The sequence below is a fragment of the Electrona antarctica genome (genome assembly GCF_951216825.1).
Source record: "Electrona antarctica genome assembly, chromosome: 22".
Lineage (NCBI taxonomy): Eukaryota > Metazoa > Chordata > Actinopteri > Myctophiformes > Myctophidae > Electrona > Electrona antarctica.
The window spans coordinates 27,300,389-27,327,018 of NC_136805.1; the positions used below are offsets into that span (position 1 = coordinate 27,300,389).

Below are 26,630 nucleotides of genomic sequence, written 5' to 3' on the forward strand. Positions count from 1 at the left end.
CACACACGTACACTTGAGGTTTTTTGTTTTGATACTTACCTTTGAACTTACCTTTGAGTATTGAGAATTTGAGAATGTATTTTGAATTTAGTAGTTTAAGAGTTGAATGTCTGGAGCCATTTTCTTTTGTCGGGGAGCGTGTGACGCACACAAAATGTATGGTCACATTTATGTTGTGTATTTTATTTTATTATGATGATGATGATGTTATTTGCTTTTGTGAAAAGAATATTGCTATATGAGCAAGAATGGACAATGCATGAGCAAGATTGGACAATGCATTTATATCTTGGTTTATTCCAAGCTCAATGACACTACACAGTGGAACTTTCCTAGTGTTTCCACCACTAGGGGGCAGTGTGGCGACTCGCTTCGTTTTCAGAGGCACTTGTTGAATGGACTGACCCACTTCCTCATTCTGCATGAGGAGGCTAAAAGGACAACACCGTCGTCACCTGTCCTATTCATTTTATTCCTGTTTTATCAGGTTTGTACTGCACAACAGACTCTTAAACTGCACACAGTTGTTGCCTATGTTTTATTTTACTTTAGAGATCGTTTTTGGTGAAGCTGAATATACTTTTGAGTGGTTTTGTGACCCAAACAATGTGCCGTTTTTCCATGTGCTTCTAAAATGGTGGTCCTGTTGTGTTTTGGTGAAAACGAGGGAAGACTACGTTTTTGGGGCTCCAGATCATTCCAGTTTTGTGTCTTTAGCTTAGTAATACTGTTCAGAAGTATTTTTGATGAACAGAATGTTTGATTATAAAACGTTTTTGTATCATTTTACATTTTAATGCACTTTAAGCATTTAAGCATTTTATTACTATGAAAAACGTTTTGCCTACAGCCATTTGAAACTCAGTCCTGCACCATGATACTATACCTGATGTTTAAGGGATATATATTTGTAGCACTATGCTAGGCTGCTATTTACAATGCATAATGAATGTGCACTAATGTCTGACAAAGACATTTAAAGGAACAGTCCTTGTATTTTTGTGGTATGATAAAACAGATGCTGGTGGTTATGAAAGTAACTAAAAGAGGTTATTTGTAACTAAATGTGAATTTAAATGTGAACCCAATGTGATGTCATGAAAAAGAGAATATTGTGACTATGTTATATTTTGATCGATGTATTGATTTATTGAAAAAGAAAAAGAAATGATACAGAGAAAAGAAATATATTGAATTGTGAATAAATAAATTGATTCTGCATGAGGAGGCTAAAAGGACAACACCGTCGTCACCTGTCCTATTCATTTTATTCCTGTTTTATCAGGCATAGGAGGGCTTCCCAGCAGCAATACTCATCTGCATATGGGTCTTACAACTGAGACCTGTAACACTAGCGCTGCTCAAACATTCAATGCAACACAATGTGACGCTGATTATGTGGGCTGGTGGCACAAGGAGGCAGCTGCATGTAGTCGTCATTTCTAATAGATTTGTAGGAGGCATTTTATTTTCTTACACTTTGGATAAATTTGTAACTTTTTCGGCATCAGTTTGGTCATATGAGTAAAATGCCAATACTATTTATTGTTGGTACACAGTTCTTACAGTATATTACGTGATTCAAATCTATGCGAGTTTGAATGGGAAAAACCCTTCCGTGAAGGACGCATGGTTTTGACATCAGGACTACGGCACTCAACATATGAAAATAACCGATCTCGTGCTTCATTGCAATGCACTGTGAGCTTGTAGATTGGCTATCTTTGAATCAAACTGTGGTTACCCAGCTTTCTTTTAGTTTGTCTTCCTCCATGATGGCTGGGATGATTTTGAGGGTGATGGAGCCTTGGGCTTGGGACTGGTAAAAATAAATAGAGAGAGATATCATTATCTGTCATCAGCTAGCCATGAATAATTGCATTGAAAAAGAAAAGAAAACAAAACATTGATATTACCATGCAAATAAACCAATTTATATGCTGCCTTTACCAGAATCTGACTGATTTCATCAGGTCTTTTGTGTATTATCAGATTTCCATTGACCTCTCGAAGTTCATCCCCGACATGGACCAGGCCTAGGGGAAAAAACACAAGCAAGCACCCACGCACGCACACACATACTCTATGAGAGTGCAAAAAGCACATTATCTTTAGTAACCCAAAATGTCTTTTCCAAACATAAGCCCCAGATAGGATATTATTGCCATGGCAACGTGCTCGAACAAGCCTCATTTGTAATCTCACAAGATGCAATCCCGTGGCACTAATCTCAAAGATTTCATCTCTGTTGACAGTTGTGGTGGTGTGAACTACCATTTTAGCTGAGGCCACAGCATCATCTCTCCTATCACTTCATCAGTAATTGATAACAAGTCCTGTTGGGTAGGATGAAGCACACCGTCTCAAATCTATCGCTTACACTTTTAAGCGTTAAATTTGCTGTGAAATGAATCGAGCCTCCAAGAGCAGAGATGAATTAACTTCTGGTGTAAGGTCGCACACATACAAACATCTTGTGTCAATGTCATCATTCATGACGTGACATGGTGTGTTGTTGCTCTCACCACTGCGGTCGGCGGCCCCTCCCCTCATGATTCTGGCCACGATCACAGCGCCTGTTGCCTCGTCTCTTCGGATCGTTGCCCCCTGGAAGATTAAAGAAGGTTTTTTTTTTTTTTCAAAGGCGATCTACGCTTGCTTCAGCTATATCAAACCATTGTCCTCTAGTCTAGTGCAGTGGTCTAGTGCAGTGGTCCGGAGACCAGGTGGTCCCCAGCTAAATGATGGAGAGTCAGTAACCAAATGGACCCTTATAGGTCTTTAACTCTTGAGAGCGTAAAATTAAACCAAATGGACCCTTAACCAAATGGACCCTTTATATGGCTTTCGCCTTTATTTTATTTATATATTTAAGAGGGATAGAGATAGTAGGCTGACAGGAAATGGGGAGAGAAATGGCTTACCAGTACTGTACCTACAGTATACAAAGTGCACAATAACATCATGAATGTATGGCACATGTACCAAAAGCACACACCTTCTTCTTCCACACCAACAGCAACAGTCATGCACGTGCACACGCACAGTCACACACACCACACCACACCACACCACACCACACCACACCACAACACAACACAACACAACACAACACACACACACGACTTCACTAAATATTGTCATGGTCTCACTAGCGGCTCCTTGTTTTTGACGAGGCGGACTATCTTCACAGACTCCTCCTCCAGATCGTCATCTAGGTCATCAGGTAGCGGTGGCAGGACGGGGTCAAAGTTCTTCTGGGCTACAGTGTCATGAGCCGACAGCACTGCCTGAAGGACGGACACACACACACACACACACACACACACACACAGACACAGACACAGACACACACACACACACACACACACACACACACACACACACACACACATTATACCGTTGACTCCACTACATTTCTAGGAAGGGACTCTTGGGACTAAAATGTACAAAATATATTATGAATTAACCAGCCCCATTTCATATAGTGAAAATAGCCAATCTGAACGCTCACAACAAATCCGCTATGTTTACTATTTTTCACAACTTCTGACCATTTCTAAAAATGTACTTTGTAATTTGTACTTTTGAGTATTGAGTGTACACATGCACACATAAACAGACAACTCAGTCAGTACAGGCAAACACGCAAACAAATGCAAGTGCATTTGTTTGTGATGCTAGACTAGGAAAAGCAGTGGGATTACCAAAATCAGCAGGGATCATCCCGGGATCTGCCATTTAGATTCGGACATACTGTATCTCGTGTGAAAAGTGGGTACTCAAATAGCCAATGTTCATCCAGGGAACATGAATGCACTCAGCATGTTGGAAAGTTTGGCATAAGGTTGGCACGCCCTGTATAATCATTTATTGAATTATTGCGACCATAGGTCGCAATAATTCAATTACTATGAAATACACTCCATATATGTTGACCCCCCATGCCAAAGTGCCAGCGCTCGCCCAGCAGTCTGCTGTCACCCAGGCGGATGCGTGCATGCGGCCTTGCATGCACGCGATCAGATAAAATCATGTATTATGTTGCCAATATTAATTTATTTATTGTCAGGACAACTCAAGAATGGATGGAATATATATTTATTGAATATAAAATGAGCAATATATTTATTATGGTTTGGCGTCGTTGGCGATGAATTGGATCTGCTTTTTAGGTACTCAGATCAAGCGCATCAGTCTCCGTTGGGACTCCGAATCCTCCCATACCTAAACAGCAGAATGATAACGTGATGCTGAGGCGGCCCAATGAACAGCCGGCAGCAGTTTCCTGACTGAACTTGCTCTGCGCATGTCTGTAACAGGCGCGATGCTCATTTATTTATAATCATAAGTGCCAACTTTGTTGGCTAATTGTTGTTTGCAAATCATGTCCTACTAATGTTTATCATTATTATTGTCTCATACATACTGTAGGTAGAGGCTTCGTCTAAGCAATTTGGACTTCTTGCCTCCTCCAGGCACTTTTCCCGCCTATATTTTGTGTACTGTTTTGTTTTTTTATGTGCTAAATGAATCAAATCATTAAAAGGAAAGGCCATGGGGTCACCATTATCAGTGGGTTCATGTCTGTCCTTATTGCGCGCATAAGGTTTCGTGGAAATCTGCAGATATCATGTGTGCAACTGGAAATAGAGGAAATCAAGTCACCAAAATGATTGTTTAGGTAGCATAAAGGTGCACATCAAATTCTACAGCAATACAGACAATAGTTATGATAGTAGCATGATACTGACCATGATACTGACATGATGCTGACCATAACACTGACTGAATGATACTGAGTGATACTGAATCACGTAGTAACAGTCATGTATAATGTAAAATCTGATATTTTAGCTGGATGGTGGCACTTAGAGGAAAGGCCATGCAGTCACCAAGATTAGTAGGGTTCATCTGGGCTTCATGAAAGTGTATAGACAATTATACAGCAATCCAGACAGTATTTTTTGAGATACAGTCCATGTTGGGTGGATGGACTGTGTGACCTGACATAACCCTCCATAAGCACAAAAGAGAGAAATAGATGAAGGAAAGAGTTGAGAAAGAAGTAAAAGAACACCTTCCCCGAGGCTTATTTCACAAACGAGTCTTACTAATTAGGAAATTACCGTGCAAGTGTCTCAAACTGGCATCCACTTCCCACCCGTCAGGCCCAGGCCAGAAACCATTAAACTGAGCATAATCTCTTGATAACTATAATTAGGGACTAGGAGTGTCTGCACCTTGACAGACTCTGAAGGCTTTACACACAGCCCAGCACCACGTCTGGCTGCTGATATGTAATGGATGATCGTCTCAAAAGAGGGTGGGATAACCCACTGGCTTAGGAAAGGGAGACACGCTGATTTTCAAGAGCTCAAACAGCCGGAACAAGTGGCGCTGTCTGATTAGAAAGCTATGGGAAGTGGCGTGAGAATAGTAGAATTTGGTTTGTGAACTGTGTGTGTGTGTGTGTGTGTGTGTGTGTGTTTGATATAGGGATGGGCAATTCATCTGTCATCACATCGCTATCGGACGATATTGGCCTTAAAATGCAATATCAGTATCGAATCGATATCAAAATAATGTGCTGAACTATGGAAGCCTATCTCTGGCAATGTGTTGAATTTTGATTGATTGGCATTTGTGATGAAAATTTCAGTTCAGTTGCTAGTTTAAAGTCTTCTATCGCTTACCATGATATGCATTTTTGTTTTTAAATTGATGATAAAGTAGCAGTGGAAAAAGACCCGCCCTCGCTGACCATCCAGCCAATAACATTAGTTTCCGGTTGGTTTTTGAGATCTAAGTTCCAAGATGGTGGATTTGAATTAGCTGGAAAAAGTGGCTTCAAAATCATGAAACCAATGGGTGGTGATATTTGATATTGATATTTCTTTACAGTGTATCCTTAGTACCTTGAGATGAGGTGTACTCAGTGTATGTTTGGTTGTGAGCAGTAATTGAGATGAGATGTACTCAGTGTATGTTTGGTTGTGAGCAGCACCTTGAGATGAGGGGTAATCAGTCAGTGTATGTTTGGTTGTGAGCAGTACCTTGAGATGAGGGGTACTCAGTGTATGTTTGGTTGTGAGCAGTACCTTGAGATGAGGGGTACTCAGTGTATGTTTGGTTGTGAGCAGTACCTTGAGATGAGGGGTACTCAGTGTATGTTTGGTTGTGAGCAGTACCTTGAGATGAGGGGTACTCAGTGTATGTTTGGTTGTGAGCAGTACCTTGAGATGAGGGGTAATCAGTCAGTGTATGTTTGGTTGTGAGCAGTACCTTGAGATGAGGGGTACTCAGTGTATGTTTGGTTGTGAGCAGTACCTTGAGATGAGGGGTACTCAGTGTATGTTTGGTTGTGAGCAGTACCTTGAGATGAGGGGTACTCAGTGTATGTTTGGTTGTGAGCAGAAACCTTGAGATGAGGGGTACTCAGTGTATGTTTGGTTGTGAGCAGTACCTTGAGATGAGGGGTATTCAGTGCATGTTTGGTTGTGAGCAGTACCTTGAGATGAGGGGTACTCAGTGTATGTTTGGTTGTGAGCAGTACCTTGAGATGAGGGGTACTCAGTGTATGTTTGGTTGTGAGCAGTACCTTGAGATGAGGGGTACTCAGCAGCAACAGCAGTTCTCTCTCATCCCCTTCCATTGGCCCACTCTGGAGCTCCTCTGCCAACTGGTGATTGGAGCAACAGCATCACACAAATGGCTCACGTGTATACAAGCATACTGTAACTCAAATATATAAAAAATAAAACGGAATGTTTAATTATTTACATTAATGTTGTTGTTATTCATGTAGAAACTATGGAGAATTTTACACAGCAATGCCTTGGAATTGCACTTACATCTTCCGCCAGGCATGAGGCGCTGTGTAGAACCGGGGTAGGACTCTGCTTCTCATACTGCTTTAGCTTCTCATGGATCTGTGACCCAACACACGCACGCACACAGGCACACAGGCACACACACACACACACACACACACACACACACACACACACACACACACACACACACACTGAAATGTTTAAACCTTTGTTTTTAAATGCTATGGTCATTGTACATATAGTACGTGTTTTAGCAAAAGGGTGCCTTGTTGTGTATGACCACCTTTCCACATGATTTCATCATGATCTTCCAAAAGTTCTATTTTCCAACTCGGACCGATCTGCACATCATGAAACTCGTCGTAACAATCCAAACATCCGTCGCTGTCAGGCAGAAACCAACAAACTGTTTCCCCCCGTAAAGTAATGCCCTATTCATTGCACAACAGTGTCGCACAAAAGTAGCAAAAATAAATGATTTGCAAGCTCACAATTGCAGATCTGCTATTTTTAGTGCGTTTGTGGGTTTTAGAAGTATTTAACCAATGTAAAATATTACCAAGAGGTTGTGAACAAATAATGACTACATTGGATCCATTGATCCAAGTTTCTTTTTACCATTTTCTGAAAAGCAACCCCTTTGGACATACAAGGTTTCCACCCCGACAGTGACCATTTTTTAAATGTGATTCCGTAAATGAATGTCGTACCTCATCATACAAGAGTGTCGCACAATAGTAGCGCAAATAGCAGATCTACACGCTCACAGCGCCTCACGGTGTGATCCGTTGTGAGCCTGTAGATCGGCTATGTCCATTGTTTTAAATAGTTGTTTTACAATAATAATACAATTTGGGGATTTACAAGCTTTCCATCCGACATCGACTGCATAGTAGACGATGCTTGTACCTTCATGAGATAAGCGAGGCTCTTCTCACTGAAGACATCCTTGAGGAAGACCAGGTCCTCTTTGTGGTTGGCATCAGGGTGCAGCTGAGAGGTGAGCAGAGCCAGAGTCTCATGAAGACCTAAGATCAACACAGACCACAGCAGTGGTGGAAAAAGTACTCAAATTTTTTACTTAAGTAAAAGTATCAATACAGTAATGTTACAAGTAAAAGAACGGAATTCAACATTTACTTGAGTAAAAGTACAAAGGTATTGCTATCAAAATGTACTTGTGTGCAAAAGTGCCAAAAGTAGAAAGTAATCATTATGTATTATTCACACATTTTCAAATATTTTTATTTAAAACAAATATTTTGAAGTGAGCTTGTAGATCAGCTATTTTCAAATGGCCAAAATGTATAGGGCTGAAATGGGTAATGTCTGTTTTGCGAAAAACATATTCTTGGTGTAATGCGTTGTGGGCTAGTAGAGCACTATTGTTTCAAAACGTGCCCAAAAGAGGGATGCCACGTTGAAACTTGAAACTTGTTAAGGCTTACAAGTACAGCACTTGCAGTACCTCATTGTACTTATCCTGGACCTTGAGTTTCTAAGCTCACTATTCGACTAGGATATACTGTATGACGTGTGACAAACACATGTGCATGTGCTTCCATACAGGTGGACTACATGATATAATTAAGCAATTATATCATATCCTAATCCTAAATATCCTAATTAATTAGACCCATTTGATCTCACGGTCAGCTTCACCCATCTGGTTTCTTCTCAACAAGTGGTCAGACTGAGCGGTTAGGGGTCAAGGGCTCCATTTTCGTCACCGAAACCCCTTATACCTAAACTTTTTTTACTATTTTGAAAAACATTTTTGAATAGTTCAACTAACCAATCTACATTGACACGTTGTGAGCTTGTAGACTGGCCAATGTTTTGCAAAATAGTAAAAAAAGGCAAACAAGTTTAGGGATAAGGGGTTTAGCAGTCACGAAAATGGAGCCCAAGGTCTCTTGCTCTAACCTGACTCCGCCAGATGGGGCAGCAGAGAGTACACTGGGTTCCCCCCTCCTGCTCCCATCTGGGAACTCTCAGGCAGACTTGATGCCCGGCCACAAAACGGCCTGGCCAATCAGCAGCAGCTATCCCGCCTCTAGCTGCTGCTGATTGGCCAGGCCGTTTTGTGGCGCACAATCAAACCTGGGACCTTCCGTTTCCCAGGTTTCTCTCTACCTATTCAGCTGTGGTCGTGCCAATCATGCTCCACGGCTGTATACAAAGTGCTAAGCAGGCTTGTTGACTTAGATGTTTGGATCAACTTGTCAAGAGGAAAATTATCGAAATGAGTATGAACTAGAAAAAGTGCCCTTCTGGGCACAGGTCTCCACCAGGAGGATAGGAGTGTGTGTGATGTTTGGCAAAATGTTTAGGAGTAATATAAAACATGTTTTTTTTTGCAACAATGTTCTTCATTTTGTTGAGGAAATGCAGAGCCAGATCACTCATAGCATGAGGATAGAATTCTGGATGAGCAGGACATGTGCAGCATTTTGTACAAAACGGGCTACTCCTGAAAACTTTGGAAGGCAATCTTAGCCAATGAGTGTAGAATCTGATAAATCCAACAGGCTCGTCTTGATCACATTACTACAGAGATCATGTGTACCGATTTGCGTGAGATTTGGATGAAGTCTGTGCGACTAACATAAACAATGTGTTTTGCAGAAATCGGCCTCATGGTGGCGCTATAACCGTCAGATATGGAGGGATGCAGGGAAAATGTTTTTCCATGGCCTCTAGGGAGTGCACATACATAAGTTCTTGTAAACAGATCGATGCAGTTATAGGTAAAAACAGGAATTGCCCTGTTATAGTGCCACCGTGAGGCTGATTTGGAGGGAAAAAAATCGTCCTCGGCCTAGTGTAAATGTGCGTGTATAATTTCACGGAAATTGCACATTGTGATTTGTGGCATTTTGTTCAAAACGGACCAATCATGTGAGCTTTGGAAGCCAATCTTAGCCAATCAGGATGGAAGATGGGAAATAATGCAGATCCAGTGCAAAACATAGTCTCTCCCCATGCCTTAGGCCTGGTGGAGACAATGAGGGCTCATCAGTGGGGCGTGGATGGCAGGAGCTTCAGTCATTAAGACTGCTCAACTGGTTCAATAGGAGTAATGACTAAAAAGTGACATCTGCATTTCCATCTGTGGGAAAGACATCAGTAAATAGAAATTGTGGTCAAAATCACGCATTCAATGATTGTGATGCTTGTGCATTAGTGTGACAAGGACAAACAGAAGAGCAACTCTTTCTCGGTTGACTGAGGATGTCAATGTGGGACGTGATCAGACTGTGTCTTAGGCACTGGTCTACGGACGTGAGGAAAAAAGGGAGGATTAGTCATCCACCACTATATTCTCCACACATGCGAGAGTGAGAGCATGTGTCCCCATCCACAGGTCAGGACTGGAGGGGTCACTGAATGGTTAAAATAATGTGAATCATATACTATGGCCTTTGCAGTCACCAGATCTCATTTGAAGTTCTTGTGTCAGTAGACACTAGGGGTCCTTGGGGGGGATCCGGGGGTGCCCAGCAAAATGTGTTAATGCATCATTTTAAACACTTTATCCCTATTATACGGACAGGTTACACCAGGCTTTTCAGCGTGTGTTTGCGCGCACGTGAGCCCCACAATACATTTAAAAAAAAAGCTAAATAATTTTCAAAGAATTAAAAAAATATATATATAAAAATCCATTCATTTAGAAAACATAAGTAGTGGAAAATAACAGATCTACAACCTCACAATGTGCATTGTGAACTTGTAAATCTGCTATTTTCATTAGTTTGGGTCCCAGTGAGACAATACATTTCCCTTTTGGGTCTCGAGCTAAAACTCTGAGAACCACTGTGCTACATTGTCACCGAATGTTTGCGCCCAGAATAGAGACACTAGGGTTCATGTGGTTAGTTGTCCACTGTCTTTATGTGCACTCAACTCAAACTTTCACAGGGGTAAAAAAGTGGGTGAAATTCGTGGTCCTACAAGCTCCATCAGTTGCACTTTCAAGAGATAATAGTGAAGCAAAAAACTGAAAAACAGGTCAGATATCAACATGGCCAAGGAAAACGGAACAAAAAGCCAGAGCTCACACGGAAGCAGCATTCCCTCGATGGTGCTATATATACAAATTTCCTCCACACCGTAAACACACATTTACTCATCATAAACACACTCTAGAAACATCTCAATTATGCATGATTGTTGTTGTTCATGTAACACATGCATCATGCATACATACACCCATTTATAATGCAGAGAGGCTAAAGAAACGTTGGATTGGACATGGTGCTTTAATTTACCTGTGCTTGCAGACAGTATGGGCATGGCTTCAATCATACAGTGAGCTGAAGGGACCAGATGGGAGGAACATGGGGGACAACGATGACAACTCGTCTCCTCCCGCTGCTCCTGTCCTCGGTTATGACAAGGCTGTGCACAAACACACAAACAGCCAATATGTTGGTAATACAATTCTAAACAATCTATATTACAATAGCTATTAACCCATTCAGGCCTGACTCGAAATAAAAAAACGTTCGCTCTGAAAGAATATATATTCAAAGATTTGTGCCGCATTTTTACGATTTTTCAAAAATAGCAGACCTACAAGTTCATAGCGCGCCACTCGGTGGCGCGCTATGAGCTTGTAGATCTGCTATTTTTCAATAGCTAAAGTATAACATAATGCTTAGTTAAAACACCAAAAGGGGTTCCCGCCCCCAAAATGGGTTAAAAGCTATAATATGACACAGATGCGTCCTCAGGTCTAAATGGGTTAAATAATGTTGTGATTTAGGTTGACCTTCTATAAGGTCTCTAGATCTTCATCTTCATATTGCACATACAGTGAGTCTCTCTGATACTGTAGTGGACAGTCATCATATCATGGTTATCAAAATGCTTATGATGATAAGTGTTAAAATGGTAAATGGTGCATTTATATAGCGCCTTTATCCAAGGCGCTTTACATAGATTGTGCAGTACATTCACCCATTCACACGCACATTCATACACCGATGGCGGCAGAAACCATGCAAGGCACCAACCAGCACATCAGGAGCAATTAGGGGTTCAGTGTCTTGCTCAAGGACACTTCGACACCAACTCTGGGGGAGCCCGGGTTTGAACTGGCAACCTTGCGGTTACCATCCAGCCACTGTAAACTTTATGTGTAGATATAGGCACTGTACTGTAAGGTACTGTACTGTACAGTACACAAACACTGTTACACAGTGTATCCACCCCATTATCTAATATCAAACGATTCAAGAGCTTAGCAGCTGAGAGCAAGGGGTCACCACCAGTAGCAAATCTCATCCTTATGTCCGTGGCGACTGAGCAATCAGATCTGTCATCCAACAAATCACAGTCATCCTTTCCCTGGCAGATTAACATCAACTGTACCTAGAGACACAAACGTAAGCGCCACACAACAAAAAGCGATCAAGGACATGCATGTTTAATCTGTGGGACAGGATGATACCTTTCAGACTTTATCTTCTCCATACACACTGAGGCCATACGTTAGGATGGCAGAGAGAGGCCTGGTGGTTACATCTGTGTTATTTAAAACGTCACACCCCACCAGAGCCAGAGTGTGTCCATGTGTCTGGACAAACCGTTCTCTCACGGTCACAATTCACTGAGACTCTACTAATCACTGCAGGTTCATGTGGATAAAAGCCTAGCCAATTTAGGACTGACCAGATTCTACAAAATGTCTTCTAAATCATGACAGTTTTCTGAAAAAACCTATGTTTCTATGTCAGTGGTTCTCAAACTATTTCATGTCAAGGTCCCCAAAAATCATATGTAATCGGCCGCCGACCCCCATCTGAAATTATTTTGTCCCAGGGACACGTCAGAAGCAAAGATTTGAGTTAAAAACATTTGCTGTGAAAGAATATTCCAAGATTTGTGCCACATTTTCACGATTTAAAAAAATAGCAGATCTACAAGCTCATAGTGCGGCACTCGGTGCCACGCTAGTTGCAGCACAAAACAACGTTTTCTGACCACCAGCGATGATGACCTTGTGCTAGGGGCACAAGGGCATTAAATGGCATATTATATTGGATATTGATATATCAATTATATCGATATATCAAAACGGTGAAATTAAACAAGACATCGTTGGAGATTTTGCATATCGTAATGTAGTGATCTACAATTTTGTTATCGATTTAATACTTTATTAACATAATTGTTAACAGTACAGGTAGTACAGTCAAAGGTTATGCCTAAAACCTTTGTGAGCTTGTACATATTGAAAAAAGAACAAATCTAAATGAAAAAAGGGAAGCAAATATAATCTTCACAATATTGATGAGGTATTTGGTCAAACATTTTGATATTTTAGTCCAACTCCATTAGGTTTTTGTTTGACAGGAAATAATTAAGATTGGACTTTTGGGGACGTTTGATATTTTAAAAAAATATATATAGTTTATCTTTTGGCATCTATTGTTTTGTCTTTTGACCACAGATATGCTCTAAAAGTGTGAAAAACATTTTTCATTTTGTCGACCCACCAAAAGTGCAAGTCGACTCATCATGTTAATGACTCGACAGCCAGTGTAAAATATTGAACCACATGGCTGTGCTGGTGTGTGGCCCAGGTTGCAGCCATGGCCATGTTATGATCCATGTGTCTGTGCTTCAGAATGCTGATGGATGGCACACATTGCCTTGATGCCTCCCAAAGTAACAACTCACAACAACAAAAACATATCTAGCTAGCCTGCTGCAATACTGTACAGTATATGTGCCGAACAACACAACGATAATATCTTTGACCAAAAATAACAAGTTTATTTTCGTACTAAAGAAACTCAATCAAATGCTTCCTCGAGAAGTGTGACGCACAATATGAAAGAAACATATTAATATATAAACAGATTAGACTATTGTCATTAGCATGCTACAGCACATTATGGGTGGGATAATTAACTCAGTGAGACATAACTCTTGCTAAGTAAGTAACAGTTCATCAACGCTCTGTCTGTCTGTCTGTCTGTCTGTCTGTCTGTCTGTCTGTCTGTGTCTCTCTCTCTCTCTCTCTCTCTCTCTCACACACACACACTTCAGTCAGTGAATCTGTGATGTGAACACCCAGGATTGACCATATGGTGAAGAATATGAGAATGCTCATGGCGTCATCTGGTCTCCTTGATCCCTGACCACACTGGCTTATGGGTCACTGCTGTATCGCTGAGGATTTCAATTAACACAATGCTGGATTAGATTACTAGACTGTCTAGAATAGAACATAATACAGCGAATGCACCAGTGATGGATACTAGTAGGCTAAGGACTGGTCTATTCACACAGATCAAGTCTGTTTTTACCCTTTTGGACCCCTCTTTTTTTTTCTTTAGTTCAGAATCTCAAAGATTGAGAAAAAAGTCCTAATTGTGAGGACCCCCCCCCCCCCCCCACCCACCCCTATTCAGTGAAAATGGGCTCCATCTGGCTTTCCCCAGTAAAAAAGAAACAAAAGAAAACAGTAGGCGACAAGGTGTACTACTCTGATAACGTTCCTCAAGACTGTAGGCAATTGTGGATTGTCATTGTCATGTCATATTCTGTCATGTTTATGCATCACAAAGCCAAATTGTGCAACGCAGTAAGGCATGCTGTATTTGATCATACTGACAGAATGCGATCAGCATAGGCAACACACACCACCTGTTTTATCAGCCGCTTTCTTTGCCACACCAAGCCCAGGGGAGAGAGAGACAAGAGGAAGGTCATGTGCACACACAGCCATTGCCATCTGTCCACTAACCTGTATGCATCGCAAGTGCCTCTGTGTCCGTGTCCGTGTGTGTGTGTGTGTGTGTGTGTGTGTGTGTGTGTGTGTGTGTGTGTGTGTGTGTGTGTGTGTGTGTGTGTGTGTCCGTGTGTGCGCTGGAGCGTGATATTAAATGTGATACCATCTACCACCTATGGTGCCACCCACATGTCTGGTCTGACCTGTACTAAAACGTGTGGATATGGCAGTTTTCAGGCCAAGCATGTTCCCTACAAATGTCTTCAGATAATCTATGGCAACATCTATGAATCAACAATTCATGTGTATAATTTTTACTTGGAACTCTTCATAATAATAGTGTGAATATGCAAATTTCAGATGGCAGAACTGGAGACCTGCAGACTAGAGGTCTGGCTATCCAGGAAGATATGTATTAGTGATTTAATTACACTCCATTTAAGGCTCCTCTTTCCAAAATCCAGTTATCTCAACATGCAAAAATGCTATCTCAAAGACAAAATGCAAATTCTACAGAAGGATGTATTCAACTTGAACTATGATGGAGCCAACTTGTAGGATTTCATTATAGATTTCACTTGGGCTAAAAGGATTTTAAAAAAAAACGCTATCTCCGTGCTTAGACATACACAGAGACAGACATAGAGACAGACATACATACATACAGACACACATTGCTGCGTAATGGAGTGGCTAGCACGTAGCACCACTCAAAAATGCAGTGATGGAGAGCAAAAATAAATGAAAAGAAACCATAAAAGTCAGAAGCCAGACAGCGTATAAGAGGCTTAAGCTTAATTTATACTCGGTAGCACGGCGGTGTCACGTGCCAAAAATAACTTATTTTCCTGCTAAGAGCGCTACGGAGCATAAATTAGGCTTAGAGAAACATTACCACAAAACTTTACCATGGTTCTCACGCAGAAGCAGCAGGTTGTGTGGAGACCAACTGACCACACTGCATTTGTGACGTTAAGAGATTCATTCTGGCCCGTGACCACAGGGGGCCGTGCCATCTGGCACATTGTCATAAATCATCTGCCAAATCTGTATTTTACTGGCCAACTATGATGATTCTAGAATACAGCAGCGCCTCCAGACTACTAGCTGGCTAACTGCCCAGATGGTTTGTGGAGTAGAATAGACAACCTTATCAGCCATAAGTAAAGATGGAGGCACTGGCAGGTTCCTCAAGTGCGTGGATAATTGTGAATGGATCAGTCCGAAGGAGCTCTGGGTCCATCGCCCTAAATAAAACTAATTTCTGCATAATTTCTAAGAATTCCCCACACTTTTCACACTGTAATTGTTTGTGAATTGTGATGATTGGTCAGAAAGCACATTGCAGGCTAATGATGAAAAGGATACAGTAGCAGGTGTGATGGAGAATCCTACAAAATCTGGAGCATTAATCTAACCCTAAATCTCTCAAGAGTTGTTTTACGGGTACATTTCTACACTTGAAACTCTCCCAATGTGTCTTGTGCCTACGTACGTATGTAGTAAGTACACTGTCAAATCTTCAATCTGGGTCCATTTGGTTGCATTTGTATACCGGTACTCTTCTTATGAAATGTGGACACTCATGATTTTACGGTGTAGGATTCAGTGTTTTCCTTGGGTCTTTGATCCATGACGGCGGTCCTTTGCTGCATATGATTTCTGTCTCTCGTCCATCAGTCAGACCTGCCCTCCAATAAAAAAGCCAGCGCTATAAAGCCACCGTCAGCCTCCAGTGCTCTACATGGTGTCACCACCATAAAACAAGGCTCTGTGCTGCTCCGCACTTAAGCGTGACCAGTGACCACCAAAGGGCTGTCACGATTACACATTTAACTAAGTTGACGATTAATTGTAACACGAATAATTGTGATTAACAATTGAATTGTGTTTTTGGCCTTGGAAAATGGAACGTTATGAATAATGACATTTCTGTTTGCCTTTTAGGCTTCATAATAAAAAGGTGCACAGGGCAGATATGACATAGAACTGAAATACCTAGCCATTTTTATACATTTTACACAGGTTTTTAAAAAATAGCATAACTAGCTGATCTACAAGCGTTGTAAGCTTGTAGATCTGCTATTTGTGCTTTTTTATGTATGAACATCTTTCAACATGGAAAAGATTATGACATTTACGACAAAATAATTGCTATTATCTCAGATGATTGCGATTAGACGATTATTGTGACCCCTCCCTACCGACCAGACTCATTCATATGCCCACCTCACTGTGGGAGGTCACAGAGGATCCTGAGTGTCACAGACAGACCTGATCTGTTCATTCATATTACTAAGACAAAATTTCGCCATTCATTCGCCTGCACTTGTTGAATGTCATGACTGGAGTAATGTGTTAATAAAACACTGTGCATCTATATTTACATTAGCAAGCTTCTGAATTGGCAGTAGAACACTACCAGGCATCTGCTGCTGCAATGGCACATGCACAAATCAAATCTCATGTATGTAGGCTAACATGTAAAGCACACAAGCACAAATAGCACGAGGGAGGGGGGAAAAATCATATGCAAGCCATATACTGTACATAAACAAAATAATAAACATTGATGCTTGCTGACCCTTGCTCTGTCTCTTCAGCTGGTATCATTCAGGAGATTCCTCTGTTCCTCTTTCTCTCTCTCTCTCTTTCTCTCTCTCTCTCTCTCTCTCTCTCACACTCACACACACACATCCACTACCAGTAGCTGAGATGCCCTGCTGACTGTATATCAGACAGGGTGCCTTTATTTATAATTAATCAATTCATCATTATCAACAACAACAACAGTCAACAACACAGCGCTCCAGAGCATCCTTCCTTACCTTCTCCACGCTCCTGTGTTGTGAGCTCACTGAGCTGCTGGCGGGCAGGCAGTCTGTGCTTCCCTGTGGACCTGGTGCTGTCTGTGTGGTGACTAGAGCTATAGCCTCCCGTTGTCTGTCTTTCTTCTCTCTCTCTCTCTCTCTCTCTCTCTCTCTCTCTCTCTCTCTCTCTCTCTCTCTCTCTCTCTCTCTCCTTGCTTTCCTGGCTTTCCCCTTCGGTTCTTGAGCTGTTAGAGTTCGCTCTCCCCGTCGCAGAAATCCTCGATCATATCCTTGGCCGCCCCGCTGGCTCGGTCAATTTGATCTCCCCTTCCCCCCTCTCTGTCACTCATTCTTTCTTTCATCCATTCATTTCATTCAGTCAGCTTCTCTCCGTGCGCTGAGCTACAGCGATACACACACCCCTGCACCACGCGTCCACCACCATACATGATGTACATGTTTTGATCCGCCCCTTTCCAATCTCTGTCTCGCTGTGTGTGTCTGGCTGGCTGCGCACCAATAATTTATGATCCGTAGTAGGTACAATTTGCCTGTGTCGCTTTCCAAAAACAACATATTTATAAGTAAAGGAAGTTTTGACAAGCGACATCCAGTAGTTTTAGGATGGGTAAATAAATGCAATGAATTTCAGGTGTGCAAAATATGTACCTCGTCACACTCTCTCACAGACACAGACAGAAATTGAGAAATACCCGGCCTACACAACTAAAGAGGACATAATTATATTATTATTAATATTAATATTATTATGCCTATTATTAGCAATAATATTAATTATTATGTGTGTTATGTGTGCTGTTTCCTACCCATGACCCATCTATCAATATTGGGATTTGTTCAACCAAAATACATCAATTTGGGGAGGTGCGTGGGGGCCCACCATCCTCTCTCTCGCATTCTCCTCCATCCTCTTATCTGTGTCTTATCTCCCTATCATTAAGGAGAAAGGATGTAGGCCTATAGCCTATCTAGTTGTGGGCTCTCTCCCTCACCAATGGGTATATCTAGTAGAAGCGGGCTCTTTCACTCCTCCCTGTGCCCTAGTTGTGGTAAATGTGCTGAGAAGAGGCCTTGATGTGATGAGACATGTATCATGGTGTGAGAAGAGAGGACAGGAGGAGAGGAGACAAGGAGAAGGGATGAAATCAGATAGAGTATGGATGGAAGCACTGTCATCATTGCCTTTGCTCTGTGATCATGCTGACCATTAAATTGATGACAAAGAATTTCAGCCAAGTTCACTGGGTCACTTGCTCATGGGGATCAGTGTCCTTTGTCCTATATATCTGTGGTGATGAGAGTGGATTAATACTGACTATCAACAGATCTCTTTGACATGTGTAGCCTACCTTTTACAAGAGAAGGGAGGGGTGAGGCATATATAGTCATAGTGGTAGAATGCAGCAGAGAGAGAGCGAGAGAGGAAGGTGAATGTGAACAGGGCAATGATATTTGTTTAATGAAATTAAGTTTGATTGATTGATAAAACTTTATTTCACAGTATGTAGATATACATTTCAAACGAAAGCACAAGTCAATACAAAAACTGCTACTTTGAGGAAAACCTTTTACTTTTGTTTAGGAAACCATGAACAGCACTAAGTCTTGTTTACATCAGGGTCCTCCATTTTCAATTCATCAAAACATTTAAAGACGTACAAATATAAACTGTTCAATACTAGCGGCTCGGCCTACACACTTTCCATTACAACTATTTACTAATTTGCAGTCAAATAATCGACATTGTATTGAACACAATATGATTTCTACAATTTAAAATATACATACATTATAACATTGAATGAACCATAAAAACAATTTAGAAAACATTTGGAAAATGTGTTGTAAAACCCTGATCGGAAAAGTATTCTTCTATATCATACATGTATTCAGTCTCATAACGGTCTCTTTCAGGTCACTTCTGATGCCCAGTGCTATTTCTCAGGATGCAGACCCACGTACGAGGATAGAGGAGCTCTCCAGCAACAACATCAGAGCTGGGGGACCATAGAGAAGATGGCCAAAGACAGATGGAAGTGGAGAAACTTTGTTGCTGCCCTATATGCGCCAGCCGGCGTAATGGGGATTAGTAAAATAAAGTAAGTAAGACCCATGTAACGGTTGTAGTACAACTGTCACCTACTTGCCAGATCATCATGTTTTCTACCCCTCTTTCTGTCCTATCTTGCCTATTTCTGTTTCATGTTATGACACACATACTGTACTGTAACTCACTGTCACATATTCAATCGCTTGTGTAAACTGCTCACGATTGCTTGCAGAGAATGGTAATTTAGTCACTCACCCACCCACTTCATCAGAATACATTACAATAAGAGGCATGATGAATATGTTTAAAGAGATGCTGGGGCCATGATTATACAGTATGATGGCATTTGACAATTTCACCCAAAACAAACAGCAGTGTTGTGAATGCTGCTTATGGATACTATAACCCTGCCGATGTAAGTCACAGATACGTTGATAGATACAGAATATTTTAGAATGGCTACACCCTCAAATGAAACTGAATGAGGCTTCGCCCTGCTGTAGTTCAGAGGTGAGGTCTAGTGTTAGTCCTGGTGTCACATCAGGTGAACCTTCTGGAAGCAGTGTGGAACCTGCTGGAAGCAGTGTGGAGTCCTGTTGAAAATGTTTAACATATTGTTATCATGCTGTAATGTTTTTAAAAAGTGCATTTTATACGTGTGGTGGGGGGATCAGAGTGCGTCCACTATGGAAAGTAGGCTTTCTAATAACGCCTTTGTATTGGTGAGTAGCAAAAGCGAGAGGCTGCTCTGCATTTATGCGAGCCCCGGAAGTCGACAGTAACATATAGCTCTAAATGCAACGGCATTACAGCTATGGACCAGAGCTACCTAAGTGAACCCTGATGTCCCTATTCTGGGCATGTCATAGGTGAATATTCTGCATATAGCAGATCTAGGAGATTATAGATCGGATATTTTCACTATCACAAGTATATAGTGGTTAACAAGAAAGTCCTATTCTTGGAGAATTACATATTTTGAATTGACAAATGATGGTGTTAAGAAGACTTGTGTAGTCACCAGAGTTTAATTTTCCTTTTTTTTAGACAGACATGTCATACAAGTCTTTTCTTTTTTTCCACAATGATACAAAAAACAAAGACATAGGACAACATAAGCAAAAAACACCAGTTTTGTTTAACCCAACAAGCATGCTGCACGCTGCACAGGACCTTTATAGCTCTGTGAATATGAATGAAATCCCTCCCTTCAAGCAGCCCAGAATAGTAAACAGCTTGGGGGGGGTAGTAGTCATGCAGGTTATCTGTTCAAATATTCATTCATGCTGCGCTTCTGTACTCACCAGGTACAGGGGGTTTATCATCATGTCAGCGGGACTGTCATCGGGCATGGGTTCAAACTGGTAGGGAAAGCAATTTAAAAGGATTAAAGATGGAATGAAGTGCTTCCAACTCCAATTTCCTCACACATTTTGTGTAAAACTGTGGTACATGTGTAAAGAGAGGAAATTGAATCGAAGCCACAGTCCCCCTCCACCCCGAGTCTACCACCACACAACCACTACCGTATGTATTTTACAGAAGATTATTTGTCTTTTGGCAGACTGTTAAAATGCCAGTTTCGCCCACACATCTTTAAGTAACAACTGGTATTGTGTGGGCAGTTATAAAAAGAATATACAGTACAGTCACAGCACACGTGAGGAAACCCTTTTTTGTAAAAGGCAGTGGCTATTCAGCCGTCAGACAGTATTGATAAGATAAATACAGTCATTTGGGTGCTCTGAGTCTGAACCCCCCAGGTTACTGGGTTACTGGGTAACTTTAACCATCCCAAATAAATTCCAAAACCTTTGAAGCTTTGTAGCTACCATAAGTATTCTTTAGTTACCCCCTTTCTCCCAAATTAATCCTTATGCAAATTAACCCTCATTTCTGTGTTATTAGCCCATAGTAGTTGCTAGTGCACTGATACCCTCCCTCGAATAACACCGCTGATTGTATTCTTACAGACGCTGGGCCAAATGTGACCCATTCCTAAACTTGACTACCTAACCAGCACCAGCAGAAAGCTATGACCATGGAATTTACCCCCAACCGATAAAATAGTGTAGAATAGATCACAGAGGTTCTGATGGCTGATCCACTACATTTTTTAAATGAGTGAGTCGTGATTTGAAATGGAGCCACTCTGTTAATTGTCTCCATGACTACCTGTTGTTCCACGGCAGGTGGTTGCTCAGGGGCGATGTCAACTTCGCCATATGCTGGGTTGTCAAAGGGCCCCTAAAATGGCCGTCAGGTAAGAGAATTGAGAACAGTTAAAAGGTACAGTATATCAAATTGTCAGCTCTGCATGTGGGAAACGAACCTCAAAGCTGACAATGCTGACAGGTGTGACTACACTCGCAATGGGCTCTGCCACAACTTCAACCTCATACAAGGGATTCTTAATGTTCTCCTGGGAATCTGTGTTTTCTCCCTAAGAAGAAAATATACATTGAGAAACCCAAACTTCAACTCACTGAGAAAATAGTGTTTGTAACTAACTGCTATGTTAACACAATAAAGCCATACACTGAATTGACAACAGCAACAGCATGTTCACAGGGTGGTCATTCACAAATGCAATAAAATGGGTGACCGAGAGTGACACCCTCGTAGCGAGCGCTCCAAGCGAATACAATGGAGCAGCTGTCCCCACTCCCCGGCAGGCAGAGCTCAAAGACAGGGAGAAGTACAGATGTTGTTTGTAAACAATTTATGCAGTACCATTTTAGGTAATAAATATAGGCCATGCTCAATCATGGCTGGCCACTCGAAGGGTCAAAGTGACAAAGTCTACATTTCTCAACAATTGACGCTATTCGTTTTGTTGGCTTCCCCCTGTTGCGGTGGGGAAGGCAGCTACATGTAGCTCTAAAGCGTAAGTTCAATAAAATCTCTTCTCTTTTGAATTTAGTGCAGCGAGGAGCAGTGAATGTAATTCTATTGACCTTGACTGATCCAAGAGGAACCATCACCGTAGGCTCAACACTGCTGGGAGTCGGGGGCTCTGCGCTGTCGTAATCGTATGCTGGGTTCTCAAAACTCTTTCCTTCGGTCTCCACCATGGATACCATGGAACAAGGCACCTGATTGAGTAAAATAAAGACATGGATTTGTCCAAAGAAGATTAGGGTGGAAATATATTCAAATGTATTATATTTATCAAGATGTATTATAATGTAAGGGAAATCAGCCTCTTAAAATGTTTCAGTACAGCACTTACGGAGCAGATACACTGTTACTGTGTATCTGCTCCGTAACATCTGGGGCGAACATTAGGCAAAAATAGGAGCTTGGTAAGCTCACAATGCATCACAATGCGATGATGGGTTGTGAACTTGTAGATCAACTATTTCTGGCGAAGAAACTTGGTGTAGAGGGGAAAAAGGAGTGGGCCACGAAGGGTTTAACCCTTCCCAATCATTTTCTATGGAAGTAGGCGACAAATCCGACAATTCCATGCAAAGGCTTGTTGGATTGAAGGCAAGGAGAGCAGTTTGTCGCAAATTTTGCAAATGAGAAAAACATTTCAGGGGGCAACAGCCAATTCGATTGTTGAACGTGACAGGGTAGCAACTAGGGTTGTCAAAAAAACATGATCGGGACATCCCTAGTATCAATATTATATCCATATTATGATATTAGAATGGAAGTCGTCTGTGATTTGGGATATTGTACTATTGTCATATGGCATAAGTGTTCTATAAAAATGTAAATATCGAATCGGGGGAAAAAATTGGTATCAGCAGACACTCCAAATCAAATGATCGGAATCGGATTGGGAGCAAAAAAACCTGATTGGGACATCCCTAGTAGCAACCACATAGTAACCATTTCATTGACACACTATACTGAGAATGACAGAAGGTAGATGTAGCTTTTCATGGATCTAAAGATGGGCAGCTAAAGGTAATAATAATAATAATAATAAATAATAATGTGTTTGTTTCATCAAGAATTTCTCTGTGCAAGCAATTATCCATGCTTGTGTGAAATATACCAACAATTAATATTACCATCAGCTGCTGTCCATTTATTAATCTCATTAAATTTATAAAGGGAAAAACAAAATAAATCATGCTCAATGTTGTTGGAGAACGGAGAGGTGTTTTTAAACACAGTTTGCATTTTTTGCAGCTGGCAGCGAAATGTGTTATTGGACAGTTATTGGACAGTTCTGTGATAGATTTGAGATGTTTGCTCCTATAGTTGATTAAGTGGTGAAGTACACCAGTGACACTAACCGGTTCAGCATCTGGTCTCATTTCACTGGTGGTTGTTTCCGATCCATTTGGAGACTGAGCTTTTCTGAAAACAGAACACAGGTGGAACGGGATATCATTGAAATTGAATACAAATTTGAATTGGTTCAACTAGATACAGTAATTGCAATTTAATGGATACAATTCCTGGCTTTGGACCAAAATTACTGTTATCCTGTCTATCTCCCTCCTTTCTCTCTTTGCTGTCTTATCTCAAAGAAAGCAGATAATAGCGATATAATAGTGAGAATGACAATAATATAATCATAATTGTTTTTATACTGTGGTATTCATCCTGGAGCATAATGCTGAATGCAGAACAGTATCATACACTGCTGGTCTGTTTTCTCACTCTCACCTGAAGCTGGGCAGGGTGGGCATGGATGGCATGGATGGCATGGAGGGCATGGATGGCATGGAGGGCATACTTGGCACCTTGCTCCGTAGCGTCTCCAGCACTTTAGGCTTCTTGTGAGCGACGTACACCAGGCCAAATAACAGAGCCACGATCACAACCGACACCCCGATGGCTATTCCCACTGACGGACAGAGAGGAGGCAAGGTACAAGCGTGTTTGAATGTGCGTGCGTGTGTGCAGGGAAAGACAAGATGTCATCCTCTTACCACTAGGAACAGTATACTACCAATACTAATTTGGATCATGACATCAGTTGACAATAATTGTACCTGATGCGATTGTGTGGAATACATTTGTCTCACAGTAGTCTCCTGTCCACTCTGGAGAGCACCTGAGAAACAATACAATACAATACATTTTTGACCAGAGCTTTACTGCTTGTGTGTGTGTGTGAGTGCGTGCATGTTAACCCATTAAGACCTGTGCAAATTAAGGACCCCCACAATGATATGTAATTGGCTGCAGCAGACACCCATCTGAAAATCTTCTGTGCCAGGGATCCCACGAAAAGAAGATTTGTGACAACCACTGTTTTAAATCCTGGCCTGTCAATCGTTTTATTCCAGGGACCCCCAGAATTGAAGATTTATGTTAAACAAAATCTAAAATGACACGGATGCTTTTCCTCTTCATGTGTGTGTGTGTGTGTGTGTTCACTTACTTGCAGAGAGCCTTATTGTCGTCAAAGTAGCAGGTTCCCCCGTTTTGACACTGGCATGGTGGAGGCATAGTGGGGGGTGGGTCAAACCCTGAACAGAAGAACAGAGTTCATTGTCAATATGAAATAGTTTTCCTTCTCCACAAACCCATAAGGTCAAGACAAAATAGGATTCTTACCGGCGTCACATTCCGTGTTACTGCCAGAGACCATGCTGGTGCCCTCAGGACAGGCACAGGTGTATCCTCCGGGTCGGAGCAAACACAGGTGACTGCAGGTGCCTTTACATGGGCTCGTCACTGGAGGGACAGAAGGTAATATGACAGCGTGGTTAGATCCTGTTTACATTGTTTTGTTGATTGTCGCAAGACTCGTAAACACATGAACCCTAGCGTGTTGATTCCGAGGACAAACATTCAGCGAAAAGAGGCCCGGGCCGGCCTAGCGGTTCGCACACCTATAGGCTGCTAATCCAACCTGACAGCGTGTCACGGGTTCGACTCCCGATCCCAACCACCTTTGCTGCGTGTCACTCCCTATCTCCCCCCCATTTCCTGTCAGCTTACTGTAGTGTACACTATCAATAAAGGCAGAAAAAGACCAAAACATATCTCAAATAAATAATAAATAAAAACAGTCAGCAAAAAGAGCAGATCTACAAGCTCATAATGTGTTGTCTTATGACGCATTGTGAGCTTGTCGATCTGCTCTTTCTGATAAATTGAAAGGGGACAAACTCCAGTCAACTCAGGATAGGGTTTAGGTGTCATCCGGTCATGTCATTACTGGCGAAAATGTTCCAAAGAATTAGTTGATCTACAACCTGGCAACGTGTCACACTGTCACGTGTTGTGAGCTTGTAGTTATTTTCACAACAAAGTATAAAATTGGGCTCAGGTGGTTAAAGAAAATGAACATGATACGCACATTAAACACAATTTTATGACTTGACTATGATGTGTGCGTGCTTATGCATGCCAATAGGCACTTGGTGTTTTGCATGCTTAGGAGCACATGCTTCATGCGTGATATGTCATGGTGTGTGCGTGCGTGCGTGCGTGCGTGCGTGCGTGCGTGCGTGCGTGCGCATAACTAACTGGCTACAGAGTTGTATCTCTGCTGCTGGTAGACTGATATCTGGGTAAGCCAGGGCCCGGCGGTGAGCAGCTTGGTCTTGGTGCCGCGGCCAAACTTGTCCTGCCGGAACACCTCCCCCTTCTCCTGGGTGCTCCAATAAACATGGTCCTCGAACACACTGACACTGAAGGGGTTCCGTACATCTAGACAAGGTACAAAACAGCAGAGTTTACTTAAGAAAAAAAGTGGAAATGGAAACATTTTCAGGTTTCTTTTATTAAGATATCAAATAGCAATAAGATAATTTGACCAGAATATCTTGAAAGAATACAATTTGAATGCAAGTAATCACTTAAGGTTTTTTTGCAGTTAAAACACCATTCACGCTTTTATTCCCATACATACATTTTCACTGTGTCCTTCCAACTCTCTCTTACCTATGTACACAGCAGTCCTTCTATCTTCTCCTGAAGGCAACACAGACTCAATGCGGCTTTCCTTGGAGTCGGACCAGTAAAGCCTATTTCCGTTGGTGTAGTCGATTGACAGGCCGGTGGGCCAGCCCAGGCCCTCACCCACAAGCACTTTCCTCTGCTGGCCATCCAGCCAAGAGTACTCGATCCTGGCTACCTTGTCGCGGTCCGCCCAGTACAGCATCCTGGACAAAACCAAGGATGGTGAGGAAAGATGCACTGATATGATGCTGCCATGAAAAATGCTGGATGCTACTGTTTTTAATATG

At 41.7% G+C, this 26,630-nt stretch overlaps 2 protein-coding genes across 2 annotated transcripts in view; both read right to left on the reverse strand.

The window, feature by feature from the left end:
* The window catches only part of LOC306914835 (MAGUK p55 subfamily member 3-like), a 34,722-nt gene extending 17,229 nt beyond the window's left edge, over positions 1 to 17,493 (reverse strand). Inside the window, exons 1-9 of the mRNA XM_079492040.1 lie at positions 17,412 to 17,493; positions 11,111 to 11,240; positions 7,746 to 7,864; positions 6,855 to 6,932; positions 6,602 to 6,682; positions 3,153 to 3,290; positions 2,526 to 2,607; positions 1,951 to 2,036; positions 1,745 to 1,819 (exon numbers count right to left, since the gene is read on the reverse strand). Coding sequence (XP_079348166.1) covers positions 1,745 to 1,819; positions 1,951 to 2,036; positions 2,526 to 2,607; positions 3,153 to 3,290; positions 6,602 to 6,682; positions 6,855 to 6,932; positions 7,746 to 7,864; positions 11,111 to 11,147 — 696 coding nt within the window. The 5' untranslated portion in view covers positions 11,148 to 11,240; positions 17,412 to 17,493. The remainder of the gene's footprint in view (positions 1 to 1,744; positions 1,820 to 1,950; positions 2,037 to 2,525; positions 2,608 to 3,152; positions 3,291 to 6,601; positions 6,683 to 6,854; positions 6,933 to 7,745; positions 7,865 to 11,110; positions 11,241 to 17,411) is intronic.
* A 1,592-nt stretch (positions 17,494 to 19,085) lies between these two features.
* The window catches only part of lrp2b (low density lipoprotein receptor-related protein 2b), a gene marked incomplete at its 5' end in the record, with an annotated part of 65,057 nt that continues 57,512 nt past the window's right edge, over positions 19,086 to 26,630 (reverse strand). The window contains 12 exons of the mRNA XM_079492141.1: positions 19,086 to 20,057; positions 20,769 to 20,825; positions 21,640 to 21,711; positions 21,797 to 21,907; positions 22,422 to 22,559; positions 23,718 to 23,781; positions 24,094 to 24,274; positions 24,423 to 24,484; positions 24,815 to 24,902; positions 24,991 to 25,110; positions 25,909 to 26,091; positions 26,326 to 26,546. Of these exons, the coding sequence (XP_079348267.1) occupies positions 19,932 to 20,057; positions 20,769 to 20,825; positions 21,640 to 21,711; positions 21,797 to 21,907; positions 22,422 to 22,559; positions 23,718 to 23,781; positions 24,094 to 24,274; positions 24,423 to 24,484; positions 24,815 to 24,902; positions 24,991 to 25,110; positions 25,909 to 26,091; positions 26,326 to 26,546 (1,423 nt within the window). The 3' untranslated portion in view covers positions 19,086 to 19,931. The remainder of the gene's footprint in view (positions 20,058 to 20,768; positions 20,826 to 21,639; positions 21,712 to 21,796; positions 21,908 to 22,421; positions 22,560 to 23,717; positions 23,782 to 24,093; positions 24,275 to 24,422; positions 24,485 to 24,814; positions 24,903 to 24,990; positions 25,111 to 25,908; positions 26,092 to 26,325; positions 26,547 to 26,630) is intronic.